At 60.9% G+C, this 16,691-nt stretch overlaps 2 protein-coding genes across 7 annotated transcripts; one reads left to right on the top strand and one right to left on the bottom strand.

Annotated features, from left to right (window-relative positions):
* Positions 1-42: 42 nt before the first annotated feature.
* Positions 43-10,282, top strand: CDK10 (cyclin dependent kinase 10). 6 transcript variants are annotated; one of them, XM_057535019.1, is made up of 13 exons: positions 43-401; positions 4,173-4,245; positions 4,897-4,968; positions 6,036-6,138; positions 6,278-6,359; positions 6,460-6,527; positions 7,386-7,438; positions 7,607-7,676; positions 8,298-8,357; positions 8,745-8,868; positions 8,944-9,083; positions 9,322-9,374; positions 9,576-10,282. In XM_057535019.1, exons 1-13 carry the CDS (start codon positions 351-353, stop codon positions 9,680-9,682), a joined length of 1,056 nt encoding a protein of 351 aa, XP_057391002.1. In that variant the 5' UTR covers positions 43-350; the 3' UTR covers positions 9,683-10,282. The 6 variants fall into 6 exon arrangements, with proteins under 6 accessions (XP_057391002.1, XP_057391004.1, XP_007172585.2 ...); XM_057535021.1 differs by lacking the exon at positions 43-401 and adding an exon at positions 1,811-1,924; XM_007172523.3 differs by lacking the exon at positions 43-401 and adding an exon at positions 1,821-1,962 and having other exon boundaries at positions 8,944-9,065.
* Positions 10,283-10,290: 8 nt separating this feature from the next.
* SPATA2L (spermatogenesis associated 2 like) lies at positions 10,291-14,642 on the bottom strand. Its single transcript, XM_007172524.3, has 3 exons — positions 14,517-14,642; positions 13,989-14,292; positions 10,291-12,120 (listed from the first exon to the last, which is right to left on the bottom strand). The coding sequence occupies exons 2-3, from the start codon at positions 14,289-14,291 to the stop codon at positions 11,218-11,220; spliced, it is 1,206 nt and encodes a 401-aa protein (XP_007172586.2). The 5' UTR covers position 14,292; positions 14,517-14,642; the 3' UTR covers positions 10,291-11,217.
* Positions 14,643-16,691: the final 2,049 nt, after the last annotated feature.

Below are 16,691 nucleotides of genomic sequence, written 5' to 3'. Positions count from 1 at the left end.
GACTCTGGGGTAATCGGTGAAGAGATGACCCTGTTGGCGCTGTCTGGCTGTGCAGAGTGATGAACCGGTAGCAGGCAGCATCTCTTGCTGACTCTGGATGGGCATTAGAACCCTTCCCGTTCGCTTCGGAAGGAGCGTGGTGTAAGCACTCAGCAGTTACAGTGGAGGAGGTGTCCCCCACCCTTGAACAAAAGGTCGGACTCTGAGGATGAAACCTTAAGGTGTTAGGTCCCAGAACAGGGAAGTGCACAGTCACCTTGGAGGGTCCAAGGGCTCCTAGCTTGAGTATTAAGGATGCAAGGTATTACAGGATCCAGAAGAAGAATGCGGATGCAGGAGTGGTGGCAGCCATGACACTTAGAACTGTGGAAGTGGCTTTGTCAGAGCTGCCCTGGGAGAAGGTGAGTTGAACTGATGACTTCCCCTCTTCCTGGCTGTGTTTGAGGGCTCCTGGTGGGGAGGGGCCGTTCAGGGGACCCCCAGCCTCAGCTGTCCATCCTCACCAGCAGCCCTTGGGTCAGAGTCCCCTCTCCTCCGGGGTGGCTGGAGAGAGTGCCCTGCCCGTCCGAGCTCATACGTTTAGTCTGATGACAGTACACGTCAGCTTCCTTCGTTCCTGGAACGGTCAGCAGGCCGTCCACATGGTCTGTCTCTATTGATGAGGGTCATATTCCTTAGTAGTAAACAGTACAAGTGACTTCCAATCCATGAGTTTTGGTATAACCCAAGAAAAAAGAAATCTCATATTGACATTGTTTACTAACATATTATCAATATCCTTATTTGTATTTATTTAGTATGTTTATTTATGCATCCTGACTTCCACGACTAAATATTTATACAGAAAAATCAAGCCCATACAAAGGTGAATTTGAACCCATTGGGTCAGCATGCCTCTCCTTCTCTATAAAGTTTCTAGTAGCTGTTGCATTTCTATTATTTGACCTAGAAATTGCCCTCCTCCTACCCCTGCCCTGAGCATCTCAAACAAATAATCCAAAAACTGTACTTACCATGGCATTAATTCTAACCTCATTATTGGCCGTGAGCTTAGCTTATCAGAATTCTAAAAACCAGAATGAACTGAATGTGGTAATTAGGTTAAATTAAATCATTTTGACTCATGATTATTTAATTGCATAATTATCAAACGCCCTGAACTTACATTCGCATCATTTTAGCATTTACAGTACAGTCCCCGTGACAGGAGAAGCTGCACCCCTCCTCCTACACGGGCCACTCACTGCCCTGCCTCGTTTTTCTCCTTAGCACGCCGTCTGCCTTACTTATTTGTTGACCGCCTCCAGTAAGAATGTAAGGTCCGCCAGGGCAGAGCCTGACAGGGCCGAGCACGTAGTGGGTGCTCAACACGGATGTGTTGGGTGACCCTTCGGTCCCACAGTCCCTCCGTCGCCGCGTCCTGTCAGTTCTTTCCACAGCTCTCGGACGCGCCCTCTGCTCTCGGTCCTCACCGGCCCTGCCCGAGCCTCCTCCCTCCCTGGCTCCAGGTCAGCCCTCCAGTGCTCCGAGGGAGAGCTCTACAGCGCAACTCCCGCGGCCCCGCGGCCCCGCGGCCCCCGCAGCCGCCCCCCAGCCCACTGCAGCCCCCCGGACTTCGGCCTCCTCCTCCGGCGGCCGGTACTCAGCGCCCCAGCGCGGGCACGTGCCCGCACTTAAAACTAAAGTAAAGCTAGAACCTTCCTAGTCCGAGTGCATCGTAGGAGTTGAGGTCCTCGTGGGTGGGGTGGGGTCTTCGGGAGGTTTCCTTGGTAACCGTTGTTGAGGGGGGGACGCCCCGGAAGTAGGCCGTGCGCTTGCTCCGAGGAACACCCGTCTGCGCCTGCGCACACGGGAAGTGGGGACGCTGAGCTCGGCATGGGGGAGCCGGAGCCGGAGCCGGAACAGATCCGTCTGAAGTGTATCCGTAAGGAAGGCTTCTTCACGGTGCCTCCAGAGCACAGGGTGCGACGCTGCTCGGGGTAGTTGTGTCCTCGCCGGCGGCAGGGCGGAGCCGAAACGCACTGGGGCCCTCAGTGTCGCGCTGAAGCGCCAGGTTTCCGGCACGAGCGGGAACGACAGTCCCAGAGCTCCTCGCGACAGGCGCGGAAGCCGGCGGCGGCCGTCCGGGACTCCGGTCCTGGCCGGTGCGCAGACCCCGGGGCGTGTCACGCCCGCGCGAGGGAAGGGCCGGCTCTCTGGCCGCCGGCCGCCTCGGCCAAAGCGCGCTCCAGCGCGGGCGTTTCTTAGTTTTGCGCCGGGGACGGGCGCCTCGTGTCGGGAGACAGTAGCCATGGGAAGAGTTGGAGGCGTGTCTCCCACCGGGCTGTGGGTGCACCGGGCGCGGGGCCCCACCTGTGACCCGGCAGCTTCGTTTGTGCCTTACTCCGTGTGGGGCCTCGGCGTGTGCAACTGTCACTTAGTCGTCTCGGGGACCTTTTGTAGAGGTGAGGAGGGTGAAGCTTAGGGGCGTTGGGTGGTTTCTCCAAGGTAGACGGCTCGTGCAGGGGTAGGTGTGAACCCTGGCGGCGGATTGTTTTAACCACTTGCTGGTGCTCTGAGAGGCCGCCTCAGTGTCCAGTAAGGATCCCAACAGACTGGCTGAGTGAGCGCAGGACCCCCCTTGAGCCGTCCGCTGCCGTCGTTCATCACCGAGACTCGCAGCAGCTGCTCTCGGTGGGGAGTTAAGACATACCCGGACGAGGACAGTGCAGGATAGTAGGTGCTGCGAGACGATGTGTTGGGATTTTTCAGAGAAAGAATGTTTTCAGCTGGGGGCCAGGAAGCAGTTTTGAGAAGCGGTAGCATTTCTCCTGGGCGGGGAAGTGTGACTGCGTTTTGGACACGCAGAGATGAGGAGGGTTCTTGCCAGGCCTGGGGAGCAGCAGGGGCAAAGTCCCGGGAAGTACAGAGTGTACGGGAAGCGCCAGGGGTGCAGCCGGGAGAGAGAGAGGACACTTAGGTCGAGCTGAAACCGTGGAAGGGCTTCAGTACAGGCCAGGTGACTCTGACTTCATTCCCCAGGATGGAGGGCAAGGTAAATAGAGGCAGGGAGTCCAGAGAAGGGCTGTTAGAACTTGAACCTTGCCGCACGTGCTTCTCCGACCCAAGGGGAGGTGCTCATTCAGTCTGTTACAGCTGAAGGTGTATTAGGGTACAGGCTCTCTGCTAAAACATGGAGACCCCAAAATACAGTGGCTTAAGTACAGGACTTTATTTCTGGCTCCCCTAACGTCTCACAGGTGGGCCAGGCACTCAGGTTGTCTCTTTGCTCCACCTGTGCCCCACCCAAATCCCAGCCTGCCTCAAGGGGCAGGAAGGAGTGAGCGGCCAGCAGCCTCCTTTGATCAGAAAGTTGCGCTTGTCCCTTCTGCTCACATCCCATTGGCCAGGATTTAGTCACATGGTCACACCCAGCTGCAAGGGAGGCTGGGAACTATGGCCACCAGCTGGGTGGCTATGTGCCCCTGGGCAGTGTTTCATAACCCAAAGGAGGAAGAAACATGTGGATGATTGAGACAGTTTTTGCCGCAGAAGTGTTTCCACTGTGCTTGGTAGATGTTTCGTGAAGTTCTTCAAGGTTTTTCCACGTCCAGAGCTTGCTTGCTTCTTTCTTTATTTATTTATGGCCTCGCCCTGCAGCTTGTGGGATGTCAGTTCCCCCGGTCAGGGATTGAATCCAGGCCCTCGGCGCTGAGAGTGCGGAGTTCTAACCACTGGGCGGCCGGAGAAAACCCCAGAGCGTAATGTAGAGGGGTGCTGCGCAGTGGACTTTCTGTGATGGTGGAAATGCTCTGTTTTCTGAATCGTCCAGGACGGTCACCATAAGCCGCATGGGGCCATCGAGCACTTCACATGGCTTGTGCAGCTGAAGAAATGGACTTTGAGTTTCATTTTAGTTAATTTTAACCAAATGTGGCTGGTGGTTCCTCTTTTTGGGCAGCACACATCGGGACCGTGGAATTGAAAGGGAGTGGTTAGACCGTTTTGATCTCACATTCAAAGTGGCCAGCATCATCACCCCATTTTCTCACCTACAAACCCAGGTGTGTGGTCACCTTTCTGTTTGGTGAGCAGGACATGAGCTGGCTTTTTGGTACAAATTGAGTGTCCATATCCATCTCTGGTTCCATTAGCTGCCAGATCCCCTCACCGCCAGCACCTCTCTCTTTCAGCTGGGACGGTGCCGCAGCGTGAAGGAGTTTGAGAAGCTGAACCGCATTGGGGAAGGCACCTACGGCATTGTGTGTGAGTGGCCATGGTGGGAGGCCTGGGGGCCCAGGGACTGCCCCAGCAGCAGCAGCAGCTGTGGCCGGGCTGGAAGGAGGGGACAGGTGACCTCTAATCCCTGGTGTAATTGCCATAGATTTCACACCACTCCTGAATAAACGCAAGCATCGGATTGCTAATGTGTACCCGTGAGTAGAGGTAGCTATTGTAGCCATAAAGTATACACCTCAGAAAGCAGCCAGAGCTGCATCCACAGCAGCTGGGACATTGGTGTGCGTCAAACTGCTACGGGTTTGGAAGATGCACAATTTAGCACAGTGCTTTGGGGAGCCAACTTTGACAAAATAAGAGTTCCTTTTTCAAGAAAAGCTACCTTATTTGCTATTAGAACATAGTAACCACAGAGCACAAAGCAGTGATCTGCATACCAGCTCTAAGAAGGAAAACTTACAGGGAGCTTCTCACAACCAGGGGCCCTGTACCAGCTCAAGCCAGAGGACGCCCCAGGGAGCACATCTCGCAGGGTCGGGTTCTGCTTGCAAGGAGTGTGGATGGGCTGTCACAGGGTACCCAGCAGTCAAGGGGGAAGAGAAAGGGAGCCCCCGTGGGGCAGGAGGCCACAAGGTGGGGTCGGGCTTGGATCCTATCCTGGAGGAGTTTCCATTCCAGATAGGGCCCGGGATACCCAAACGGATGAGATTGTCGCCCTGAAGAAAGTGCGGATGGACAAGGAGAAGGACGGTGAGCGCGGAGGGGCCGCGGACCGCTCTGAGCTCGCGTGGGAGGGGGAGGAAGATGTGAGTTGCCTGAGGCCCCCCCCAAGTCGTGCCTGCTTTCCCAAGGGTGTCTGCATGATGGTCAAAGGAGGCTAATCTCTGGGGGCTGCAGCCTGGCCCCTCCCACACACTCTAGGCCTCAGCCCCCCCGAGCCCTGTGCAGTTCATCCCCTTCACCCTCCCATTGGGTGACTCTGCCTCATCTTCTGTCTCAGCTCAGCGTCACCCCTCCACAGGGCTTTCCCACCCAAGACTGAGCCGGCAGCCCCTGTGTGCTCCACACCCCCCTGCCGACAGCCCCTTGGCTGCCTGTGCGGGCAGGGCTGTGCTGGGCTCACTGGGGGCCACCTGCCATGCATAGGGGTCAGTACAGAGTGCTGCTTGCATTTGATGAAGGAGGGAAGGGTTAAAGGTGCTGGTTAGGATGGCCTTGCTTCTCCCTGAGGTAGCAGGCAGAGCCCTGACAGCGGCGGGCATGGGGGTCCCTGAGAGCTGATGTGGACTGGGGTTGGGGGCTCACTGAGGTAGCTGGCTGTCAGGGGTCCCTGTCTGCAGGGCTGGGCATCACAGAGGCTGTCAGGGGTCCCTGTCTGCAGGGCTGGGTGTCACAGAGGCTGTCAGGGGTCCCTGTCTGCGGGGGGGGGGGGGGGTCACAGAGGCTGTGAGGGGTCCCTGTCTGCAGGGGTGGGGGTCAGAGGCTGTCAGGGGTCCCTGCCTGCAGGGGGGGTCACATAGGCTGTCAGGGGTCCTGACTGCAGGGGTGGGGCTCACTGAGGCCAGGCTGCGTTGCATGGGTCCCTGTGTGCAGGGCTGGGCGTCACTGAGGCTGTCAGGGGGTCCTGACTGCAGGGGGGGGCTCGCTGAGGCCGGGCTGGGTTGCAGTGGGGGGGCTCGCTGAGGCCGGGCTGGGCTGCAAGGCGGGGGGGGGCGGCTCGCTGAGGCCGGGCTGGGTTGCAGTGGGGGGGCTCGCTGAGGCCGGGCTGGGCTGCAAGGCGGGGGGGGGCGGCTCGCTGAGGCCGGGCTGGGTTGCAGGGGTCCCCATCAGCAGCCTTCGAGAGATCACGCTGCTCCTTCGCCTCCGCCATCCGAACATCGTGGAGCTGAAGGAGGTGGTGGTGGGGAACCATCTGGAGAGGTGAGTGGTCTGCTTGCTGCCCCCACGTTGGGTCCTGCCCAGCCCCCTCCCTCTTGCCCTTCCTGCTGCCCCAGGAGGGTCCCTTGGCCCACTTGGGAGGAGGTGGGAGGTGGCCTGCGTTTCCCCCTCTTCTTTTCAGCATCTTCCTGGTGATGGGTTACTGTGAGCAGGACCTGGCCAGCCTTCTGGAGAACATGCCGACACCCTTCTCTGAGGCCCAGGTGTGAGGCTGGGGGCTGTGGTGGCGGGCTTCCCAAGTCCTCGTTCGGCACATTGTGGCGAACGCAGGCTGCCCTGACCCTGCGTCCTGGCCCCCTGCAGGTCAAGTGCATCGTGCTGCAGGTGCTCCGGGGCCTCCAGTACCTGCACCGGAACTTCATCATCCACAGGTGGGCGGGGCCACGGGCCTGGGTGGGGGCAGGGCCTCAGGAGGCCTTTCTCCAGAGGAGTGCTGGCTTGTGACGTGGGGGAGGTGTGACTGCCAGTACTGACCCAGTGCCAGTTGACGTTGCCCAGTATGCAGGAGAGCAGCAGGCGCAGCCTCGAGGCAGTAGAGGTTCTGTAACTGCTCCTGGGGACGGTCCAGGACCAGGTAATACCTGTTTCCTCCTCTGGGGGGCCGATGGTGCGAGCGAGTCAGGCTCTGAGAAGTGCTGCCGTGGAGAGAGCCTTACTGGAAGGCGGGCCAGGAAGGGCAGAGACTGCAGGGGCAGAGGGGAGGGTCCTGCAGGCCCGGGCAGGACCTTGCAGGCAGCAGCTCCGTGTGCCCTCGGTGGCTCGCATGGCCTGGGTGGGGATCAGACACAGCGCTGGAAGTCAGACCTGGGCTCACGGCCTCCTCTGCCAGGTTCTCAGAAAATTACTGAGAGCTCTCTCTGGTGTTCCCAGTTGCCAAATCGCCTTGCACTGCCTGCCGTCCTCATTTTTAAGAAGTGCAGGGACTTCCGTGGCGGTCCAGTGGTTTAGACTTCGCCTTCCAACGCAGGGGGTGCGGGTTCGATCGCTGGTCGGGGAGCTAAGATCCCACATGCCTTGCGGCCAGAAAATCCAAAACATAAAACAGAAGCAATATTGTAACAAATTCAGTAAAGACTTTAAAAATGGTCCACATAAAAAAAATTAAAAAAAATAGAAGTGCAAACAGGAGGAGACGTATGGGGAAATGTTCTAAGTATCACCGCGACGGTGACAGCCTCTTTACCCCATGCAGCTTCCTGGGAAGCACTGGTGTTCTCTTTCTGTCACAGGGATCTGAAGGTCTCCAACTTGCTCATGACGGATAAGGGCTGCGTGAAGACAGGTGGGTGCAGGTGCTGGCTCTGTGGTGGGGGCCTCCATGAGCGCCACCTCGACGGGGTGGCGGGCCGGTCCCGATAAGCACCCTGCACGCTACAAGCCGGCTGCAGACGTCAGTGGGCAGCCTTCAGTGGGTGACACTCTCCCTCCCGTCTGTCTGCCTCTGTCACAGCGGATTTCGGCCTGGCCCGGGCCTATGGCATCCCGGTGAAGCCAATGACCCCCAAGGTGGTCACCCTCTGGTGAGTCCCTGGGGACCATGGGAAGTGGGGGGGTTATGCTGAAGCTGCACAAGGACCTTGGAGGTTTTTAAGCTGTGGGGCTGCACACACTCGGAGGCTGGGTGTGGATGGCTCCTGAGGCAGAGCAGGGCTGTCACCGGGAAGGACCTGCCCCGTCCAGATGGGGCGCCGCTCTGCCCTGCGGCAGCCAGACCCCCAGCCTGGCTCTGAGCTGCTCGGAAGGGGCGGTGGCTTCACTGACGGGAGGACAGGAACAGTGTATGTCCTCTGTAATTATTTCTCACTCGACATTTTGAAGAAGAACGGGGTTGTGGTTAAGGGCAGGATGCCTTCTGCCATGTGTCACTCAGCCCCGACCTGTATAGAACGGGCCAGCACAGGACACTGCTGCACGCGGGAGCCGTCCAGTGACAGCAGCTGCTGCCTCGTGTGCTGTCGTGTTCGGCGGGTTTAGTGGAAGGGACAGCCGAGCTGGCCTTCATGCTCCTTCGTCCAGGCCGATTCTGGCTCTCAGGGAGGGTGGCGGCCGGTGGGTGGGCTGGTGCAGAGCCGCAGTGCCTCGCGGAAGCCGGGCCGGAGGAGAGGAACTGCCAGGCCCAAGGTGGGGGCTTCTGTTCGCAGGTACCGAGCCCCTGAACTGCTGCTGGGGACCACCACGCAGACCACCAGCATCGACATGTGGTGAGGGGTGGATGCGCCCAGGGCCTTGGGAAGGGCGGGGTGGTCTTGTGGGAGCTGGCGGGGCAGGAGTGGGGCTGGGGTCTCGCCAGCCTCCCAGCTCCCAGGAAGGTGGGCCTACACCTGGGGTCCCGAGAGGCAGTGTAAGACGGCTTCGGCGTTCACGGCCCCCGTCACTGAGGACCCGCCCTCGTGGCCACTCAGAGAGGCCTGCTGGTGCCAGGTCACATGGCCCGGGGGGAGAACCCAGTGGTCACCTGCCCTTCCCGTCGTTACCTCCTCCCAGCTCTGCCCCCGTCCTCTGACCCCAGCACACGGGGGACGGGTCCCGGCGGGGTGGTGTTCTGCAGAGCCGGAGGAGCTGAGCTGAGGCCCCGTGCTCCTCTGCAGGGCCGTGGGCTGCATCCTGGCCGAGCTGCTGGCCCATAAGCCCCTTCTCCCCGGCACTTCCGAGATCCACCAGGTGGACCTGATCGTACAGCTGCTGGGGACGCCCAGTGAGAACATCTGGCCGGTGAGTGCCGGCCCTGCCCTCCCCTCTCCTGCCCCCTGCCGGCCACCAGCCTGCAGCTGCCACTCCCCCCCACAGGGCTTCTCCCAGCTGCCACTGGTCAGCCAGTACAGTCTGAGGAAGCAGCCCTACAACAACCTGAAGCACAAGTTCCCGTGGCTCTCGGAGGCCGGCCTGCGCCTGCTGAACCTTCTCTTCATGTACGATCCCAAGAAAAGGTGCTGACCCGGCCTGCGGGCGGGCAGGGGTGCCGTGACCGAGAGGGCCCCTCCCAGACGGACGTGTGAGGCCCGGGCCTCTGCCCACCCAGGTCATGAAGCCCTTTCTGAGTCTCCTGTGGATTTCTGGGTCCCCGGTCCCTATCTGCCACCCAGCTGTCTGCTGTATGGGGCGGGTGTGAGGGAGATGGGCCTCGGCCAGGCCCGGGCCCCACGAACGGCAAAGCCTTCTCTCCAGGGCGACGGCCGGCGACTGCCTGGAGAGCTCCTACTTCAAGGAGAAGCCCCTGCGTGAGTCTCCCCCGCCCCCTGGCCGGCGCTTGGCTGGGGGCCCCTGTCCGGGGCCGGGGCCGGTGTTGGGTAGGTGGGCGGTGGGGCCCGAGCAGGCACGGGCTGCTCTTGCTGCAGGAACCGTGTCCAGGGTCAGGCGGGGAGCAGAGGGAGGCGTGGGGGGCCCTTCCCACCTGGCGCTGAGCGGCCCCCTCCCTGCAGCCTGCGAGCCGGAGCTCATGCCCACCTTCCCCCACCACCGCAACAAGCATGCTGCCCCGGCCACGTCCTCAGGCGCTGAGAGCCAGAGCCGGCGCTGCAAGCCCTGAGGGCGGGGGCCCCTGGGGCCCGGCCTGTCGCTCGGCCAGGACCAACCAGCTGCTCCAGCTGACTGCACCGCTTCCTGCACCTCCTCTGCCCACCGCTGCCCCAGAACGGCAGGGTGGGGACACGGGGGGATGCCAGTGGGTGCGCCCTGCAGGCCCAGACACCCTGAGGCTGGCCTGCCGGGCGCCACCTGGTGGCTCTGTCGTCTCGTGGCTCTGCCATCTGGTGGCTGGGCTGGGTCCACCTGTTGCCAAGCCCTCAGACACTCACTTCCCAGGAGGAAACTTGGCTGGGCCCATCTCAGGAGGTCTCTCTGGCTTGGGACGAGCCGATCCCACATGGTCACTTTTGTCCCCACTTGATCCCCAGGGTCTGCCTGGGAAGGGAGAGGCTACGGTGACCCCCCGCTGAGGCTGCAGGACTCAGTGGGAAGGAGGGGTGGGGGGTGGGGTGCAGCCAGCTTGGTGGACTGGAGTCTGGGCGGCTCTGAGCCCACCAGAGGGACGGCCTTGGGTTGGGGGCTGTGCCCTGTCCCCACTCCCCACTGAGCCCCCTGGGGAGGGGCATGGTTCGGCCTCGGAGAGATAAACGCTTTCCTCACAGACGCAGCTGGATCCAGCGTCCTTTAATGTACTTTGAGGTTGTGATTCGTGTGACAGACAGGTGTGGGGAGGAGGGGCCACACACAAGACTGGCCCCTCCCCAGGCCCAGGTGGGCAGACCCACCCCCTCCAGCCCTGTGAGCAGGCTGGCGGCTGGCAGCTGGTGCATCTTTACCACTGGACCCAGGTGGGCTCTGGGGTGGGAGCCTTGGAGATCTCCCATCCTGCCTTCCGGAGCCGGACAGCAGGAAGATGTAGCAGGGAAGCTGCTGGGGTACTGATTGCTCAGAAGCCCCCGTGCTCCACCCGGAAGTGGGGTGACAGCCTCTCGGGCTCTGTGGCTCCCCATCTCCCACCTGCTGTTCTCTGGAACTCGCGGGCACTCACTCTGGGTGGAGACTAGATCCTTTCTCTTCTGTCCTTCGGTCCAGCTTCCCCACCCAGCTCTGACTGGAGCCCATGGGGCTGGTCTCAGGCCGGCACTCAGCTCATTCAGTGCAGGTCTGTGACACCCATGGGGGGCCAGGTCCTCTTAGCCAGGTCAGCCATGCACCTGGCAGAGCCCCTAGAATGGTCTTAGCAAAGCTCAGGGGCTCATGAGGTCACCTGAGCCCCCAAGGACACTCCTCTGTGGAGCACCCCCTTGGGCACTTGCAGGGAGCAGGTCAGGAGCTGTGGCGCTGGGGCCCGTGGTGGGGCCGGGGAGGGTTGGGAGAGGAGGGGGAGGGTGCTCCCTGGGGGCGGGCCAGCAGCTTTCCCAGGAAGACTGGGCCCCCACCTCTCATGTAGCGGGGCTGAGACGCCATGACCCCTGACCCGCCGCTGTGCTCAGCACCCCTGGGGGGCAGGAGGGGCAGGGTGGCCAGTGGCCCGGGCCTGAGGAGGGATGAGGCCCAGAAAAGCACCGCGGAACATGTCTCCAGAAAGCCCTGGGCCTAGGGCCAGGCGGGCCTAGGGGCATCGTAGAGCAAGGCGTCCACCTGGGCTCGCTGAAGCCACAGGCGCCGCTGGTGGTTTCCGTGCAGGGCGCGCAGCGGGTGGCCCGGGCGGCAGGTGGCCAGGGCGGCACAGTGGGCAGTGTGCAGCTGGCGACACGTGTCACAGCAGAGGGCGGGGAGGGCGCCAGGTCCCAGGCAGCTGTGTGTCTGGTAGCCAGGGGGCTCGGGGACTCGGCGGGGGCTGGCCTGCTCAGGGGTTCCAGGGGCTTGGGAGGCGGCCAGGTCTCCGGGCCGACTGAGCAGCTCTTGGCGCAGTGAGAGGAAGGAGAAGACCTCGGCCTCAGGCTCCTCCTCCGAGGCCGGGCTGCTGGCCTCAGCCTCCCAGGCCCCGCCCCCCACGCCCCACAGTCTGGCGCTCTGCTCCCAGAAGAGAGGCTGGCAGGCTAGCTCCGTGGGCGGTGAGTCGGGGCCTGGCGAGGGTCCCCCGTATAGGCTGGTCTCGTCTGAGCCTTCATCCTCCTGCAGGTCCCGGTACAGGTCCAACCGGGCCGGGGAGCCACGGGGGGGCACAGGTGGCGGCTCCTCTTCACGGGCTAGTCGCTGCTGCAGCCAGGCCACGCAGGAGGCCACGTCCGCGCTGGCCCGCCGCGCCTGCAGCAGCTCCTCGGCCGGCAGCATGCTGGTGCCCAGCTGCGCCAGCACCTCGCCCAGGATCTCACACTCCAGCCGCAGGGCAAAGCAGCCCAGGGCCACCTGCACAAGCTGGCGGGCGGGGGGCGGGGCGGCCACCATGAGGCGGTGGTCGTCCCTGCGCACATAGCCCATCTTCTGGAAGCTCTGGATGAGGAGGTCCTCCGAGAGTGCGCCCTTCAGCACGTGCACGTAGCCCCCTGAGAAAGTCTGCAAGGGAGGGGGCCGGTCGGCGGCAGCCCACCGTCCCGCAGACCTGCCCTGCCCTCGGCTGCACTCCGGCTGTGGCCTGCTTTGGGGGCCACCATCCTCACCCCAGGGGGCGGCATGGCCCCAAGGCGGTCTGGGATGTGCTGACACTCCCTCCAGAGGAGCTGTTTTAAAAACATACATGCTGGGAGTTCCCTGGTGGTCTAGTGGTTAGGATTCGGCGCTTTCACTGCTGGGGCCTGGGTTCAGTCCCCGGTCGGGGAACTGAGATCCCGCAAGCTGCGCGGCCCAAAACAAAAAAACCGTAGATGCTCAGGGCCACCCCCAGAGACTCTGATCTCACTGGCTGAGGTAGGCCCAGGCATCACAATTTTTTAATCTAACACATTTCACCTGGGTCATAGAACAAACTAAATAAAGAGCCCCTACGTTGAGAAATCTCACTGCCCTCTGGGTCCCCTCCACCTCCTCTCACCTGTGGGGGTTTGCTACTCTAGTTAGTTTCCTGTGTACCTGCTGAGTGGTCATGCAAACACACAAAGAATACAGGTGCTTATTTGCTCTGAGCAGGTAGCCTCCTGAACGCCTCATTCTGAACTCTGCTTTTCCAGTTTCCGAGAGCTTTCCCTATCACGACAGAGGCCTAGCCATTCACTTCTCCAGCTGTGCAGCTGTCCACCACACGGATGGAACATCTGTAGTTTTTGGAGGCTCCAGACTGCAAAGGAACTAGAACGGTTCCTAGGATGGTGATCACGTGTCTCTCACGTGTCTACAGTTCCTTGATTCTGGGACCCTGAGAGTGTCCCTTTGCTTACAGCTGATGACAGTACCTCCACAGATGGGGCACTGCTGTGTGTAAGATTGTTCTCAGAGCTGTGCCTTCACCCCTTACAATGGACCTTGAGCTGGACTGTTCTCGTGTTTGCTTCATGGAGGAAGGAATGGATTCCAAAAGATTAGGTAACTTGCCCCAAGCTACAGAGCCGGCAGAAGCGGACCCCGTCCAGGTCTGCCCAGTGCTGAAGCCCGTGAGCATCTCAAGATCAGGCCTGTCTGTTCTGCTCTTGGCCCCCCATGGGGCTGCATCCTGCCCTCTGGTCTGAATGGATGAATGAAAGTCCTAGAACCTCAGACCAGCAGGTGTCCCAGTGGAGCAGTGGGCTCCGAGGCTCACCTCACTGAGAGAGGCTGCTGCTGCCATGGCAACCAGTGGAGGCAGCCGCCCACGTGCCCAGTGACATCATTACCTTCCCACTCTTCTGAATTAGCTCAGAGCACAAGGCAGCCTGCCCCCTCCTGCCAGCCTGCAGCTCACCTGGAGGGGCCCGGCCGGCCCCGGGCTCAGCTCTACCCAGGCTGGAGGGTGAGCTAGGTTCTTGTTTAGCCCGGCTCCCCTAGGACATGCAGGGGCACCCCCAGCCCCTGCCTACTTCATAGGGGATAACCCATCTCATGTCCTCTTCCACAAATGGGATCAGCCCACACCCTGGAGAGATTAGAGCGACCCTGGAATGCCCAGTCCTTCCCTTGTGCCTGTCCTAGGATTTCTATGGTAACTGGGGCCACAAAGCCACTTTGGGGAGGGCAGTCATGCAAGCTTTAAGGAGCAGGATCCCCCTCGGAAGGCAGGTATCCAAACAGGTGACCTCCACCCACCCCATGTTCTCAGCCCCAGGAGTATGAAGGGGAACCTCGGCCAAGAGATGCTCCAACACGCCCAGGACCCCTCAGCACGCTAAGCTCTCTGAAACCCATCAGCCTCTGAGAACACCTGAAATCCTTTATGCCCGACGGTAGCCACCGTCCCGATGGTAGCCAACCCCCAGTAGACTGGGCAGGGGCCCCAACTCGGCCCGGCGCCCTACCTTGATGGTGGTGAACTCTTTCCTCCAAGGCAACAGATACAGGTGCACGGCGGCCAACTCCAGCAGCTCGAAGGCGCGGGCCAGGCCACGCAACGCAGGGGCCAGGTCGGCGCGGCCCCACAGGCCATCGGTGAGTAGTGCCAGCGCGTCATCCTGCAGCGCCCCATGCAGGTCGAAGTCTTCCACCAGGATGTGCCAGAGCACGGCGCGCAGCGATGGGTCCCCGCACACGCCCGCGCGGCCGTGCCTAAGTTCGCGCTCCAGGCACAGACGGTAGTCCTCGGACAGCGAGCTGCTGCCCATGCTTGCGGGCGGGAATAGGGTATATCAGGACCCAGAGGCCCCTCCCTGTCCGCTGCGCGCCTCCAGAGCCCCCGCCTGCATCCACAGGTCCCCCACCAACTGTGCGCCCCTGGTATCTACAGTACCCCCTTCCCTGGAGACGTGCGCCACCTGAGTCTCCCTTCCCGAGCAGAGACCCCCTTGCCCACCGGATCGTGCTGTGGGCCCGGAGGACGACAGCCCTACCTGTCTGTCACCAGCAGTCCCCGAGCGCCCGCTGCTCTGTTCGGGCCTCTTCAGCAGCAGCTCGCTTCCGCCGGGGCCGGCTCCGCCCTTCGGCCGTGACGTTAGGGGCGGGGTCTCTTCGGGCACCGCCCCCTCCGCCAACGCGGAGAGGGCGGGGCCTGGTGAGGGCCCGGGAGCACAAACGCGACGCATCTCCACGGCCTGCGGAGCCGAGGACAGGGGAAACACCGTGGACGCTCCCACCGAGGCGGGCGCCGACCTCCCGAGCTGGACCCTCGGGAGCGTCAGGGTGCCAAGGAAGCAGGTACCGTGGCTCTTCGTGCGCCTTCCAGGAGCGGGGCCATCTCCGGGGGGCGGGGCTACCCAACAGGGGCGGGACCCTTCTCGTTGCCTAACGGGGATTGACCAGATACGGGAGGGAGGGAGGGGTCGAGCCGCCCTCTGGCGGGGCCAGCGCTCCAGGTGGAAGCCGGTCGGGCGTTTCAGCGTGACTTAAAACTGCAACCTCAGGGGACTTTCCTGGTGGTCCAGTCGTTTAAGACTCCGCGCTCCCACTGCTGGGGGCGCCGCACCCTCCCTCCTCCCCCCCCCAAAAAACAAGTCAGCAACCCGGGCCTCTTTGAGGCGGCGTGAAGGCGCCTTTCTGCTTAGGTCAGAGTCGCTTCCAGGCAGCGGATCCGATGTTCTGCTCTGTATCCAACCCTGCTTCTCCGCTCCTGTTCTGAGTGCTGTTTGCGTGGCCCCAGGTGTTCGCTGTTAACTGTTGTGTGCTACTCCAGGGAGCATAGCTCTGTCTCAGTGTGCCACTCGAACCTGGGCAGGTCTTTGCACCGTCCTCCCTTAGAGGAGTAGTCGCATAGACGACCCGTTGAATGGAAGTGACGTTGCGTGGCTTTCCAGGTTAAGTCATAAAACTGCCTTGTTGTTTTGAGACGCTCAATTTTGGGACATAGCCACAGACTGGGAGGAAAGCAGCTGCATGAAGGGGCCGAATAATGAAGGCTGAATAATGTCCAAAATCCATGGAACCCGGGAATGTGAGCATATTTGGAAATAGGATCTTTGGAGATATAACCAGTTAAGATGAAGTCAGACTGGATTAGGGTGGACCCTAAACCCTGTCAGAATGATGTCTTTGTAAGGAGGAAGGTTACATACTTCGGGAGGAGGCATATGATGGATGCAGAGACTTGCAGCTACAGGCAGAGACTGCAGGAGCCCCCGGAGCTGGACGAGGCAGGAAAGGGTTCTGGTCTAGCACTCTGCTGGGCCACGGCCCTGTGGACGCCTTGACTTCAGACTTCAGGACTTTGAGAGTAAATTTTTGTTGTTTTAAGCTCCCCGGTAGCTAGTTACAGGAAATGAATGCAGGCCTCCCACGGCTGTTCCCACAACCCTGAGGCCCTCACTGATGGCAGACGTGTAGACAAATCTCCAAATGACCCCAACCCCTTGACCTTGGGTCACCCCAACTTGGAAGGTAGCTGACCTAGCTGATGCTGCAGGTGGGGCAGAGATAAGATGTCCCCACTGAACCCTGCCGAGATGGGAGTTTCACAAGCAAAGCAAATGGCTGTCGCATGTTTAAGCCAGTGAGTGGGCTGGTTTGTTACACAGCAGGGGGGTGGACGCCACACTGCCTCAGCACCAGCTGCGTAGGGGTCCTCCTGTGACCCTGGGCTATAACCGGGAGGAGCAGCTGGGTGGGAGGGTCAGTTAATACCTACCTCGGCCAGGACCGCAGCTCCCTGGACCACCGCCCAGCATGCTGCACACCGTGCGGCTGGGTCCAGTCTCCCAGGCAGCACCACTCTCCTCATCATCCAGCTGTCTCATCTTCACCAGTTCAGTGCAAGGGAAGGTCTGTCTTGTAAGTGTTTTAATTTGCATTTCTTGATTTTTAAAATGACTTTAAACACCTCTTCTTATGCTAATGAGCTTTTTAAAGTTCTTCTTCTGAAGACAGCCTGTTCACAGCCTTTGCTATTTTCCTGACTGGGGCTCCTGCCTTTTTCTTGTTGATCTGCAGGATTTTCTGTGTGAAGAATCCATCACTCACCCGTCTTACGGAAGGCTGTAGGCTGGGAGAGGCTGAAGGACTGGCCCAGAGTCAGCAGCAGGAAGCCCGTCTGATCAGCACCTCCAGAGAGCTCCCCAAAGCCAGCAGGAGCGCCC

The sequence above is a fragment of the Balaenoptera acutorostrata genome, chromosome 19 (genome assembly GCF_949987535.1).
Source record: "Balaenoptera acutorostrata chromosome 19, mBalAcu1.1, whole genome shotgun sequence".
Lineage (NCBI taxonomy): Eukaryota > Metazoa > Chordata > Mammalia > Artiodactyla > Balaenopteridae > Balaenoptera > Balaenoptera acutorostrata.
This window is presented reverse-complemented; position numbering and strand designations above follow the sequence as displayed.

Bases quoted from the DNA above. Each gene is read 5' to 3' on its own strand.
- CDK10 (XM_057535018.1), top strand. From the start codon at position 1,876: ATGGGGGAGCCGGAGCCGGAGCCGGAACAGATCCGTCTGAAGTGTATC. The intron at 6,528-7,385 runs GTGGGCGGGGCC...TTTCTGTCACAG, and splicing joins CGGAACTTCATCATCCACAG to GGATCTGAAGGTCTCCAACT. The intron at 7,677-8,297 runs GTGAGTCCCTGG...TTCTGTTCGCAG, and splicing joins CCCAAGGTGGTCACCCTCTG to GTACCGAGCCCCTGAACTGC.
- SPATA2L (XM_007172524.3), bottom strand. From the start codon at position 14,291: ATGGGCAGCAGCTCGCTGTCCGAGGACTACCGTCTGTGCCTGGAGCGC. The intron at 12,121-13,988 runs GTAGGGCGCCGG...CCTCCCTTGCAG, and splicing joins AAGAGTTCACCACCATCAAG to ACTTTCTCAGGGGGCTACGT.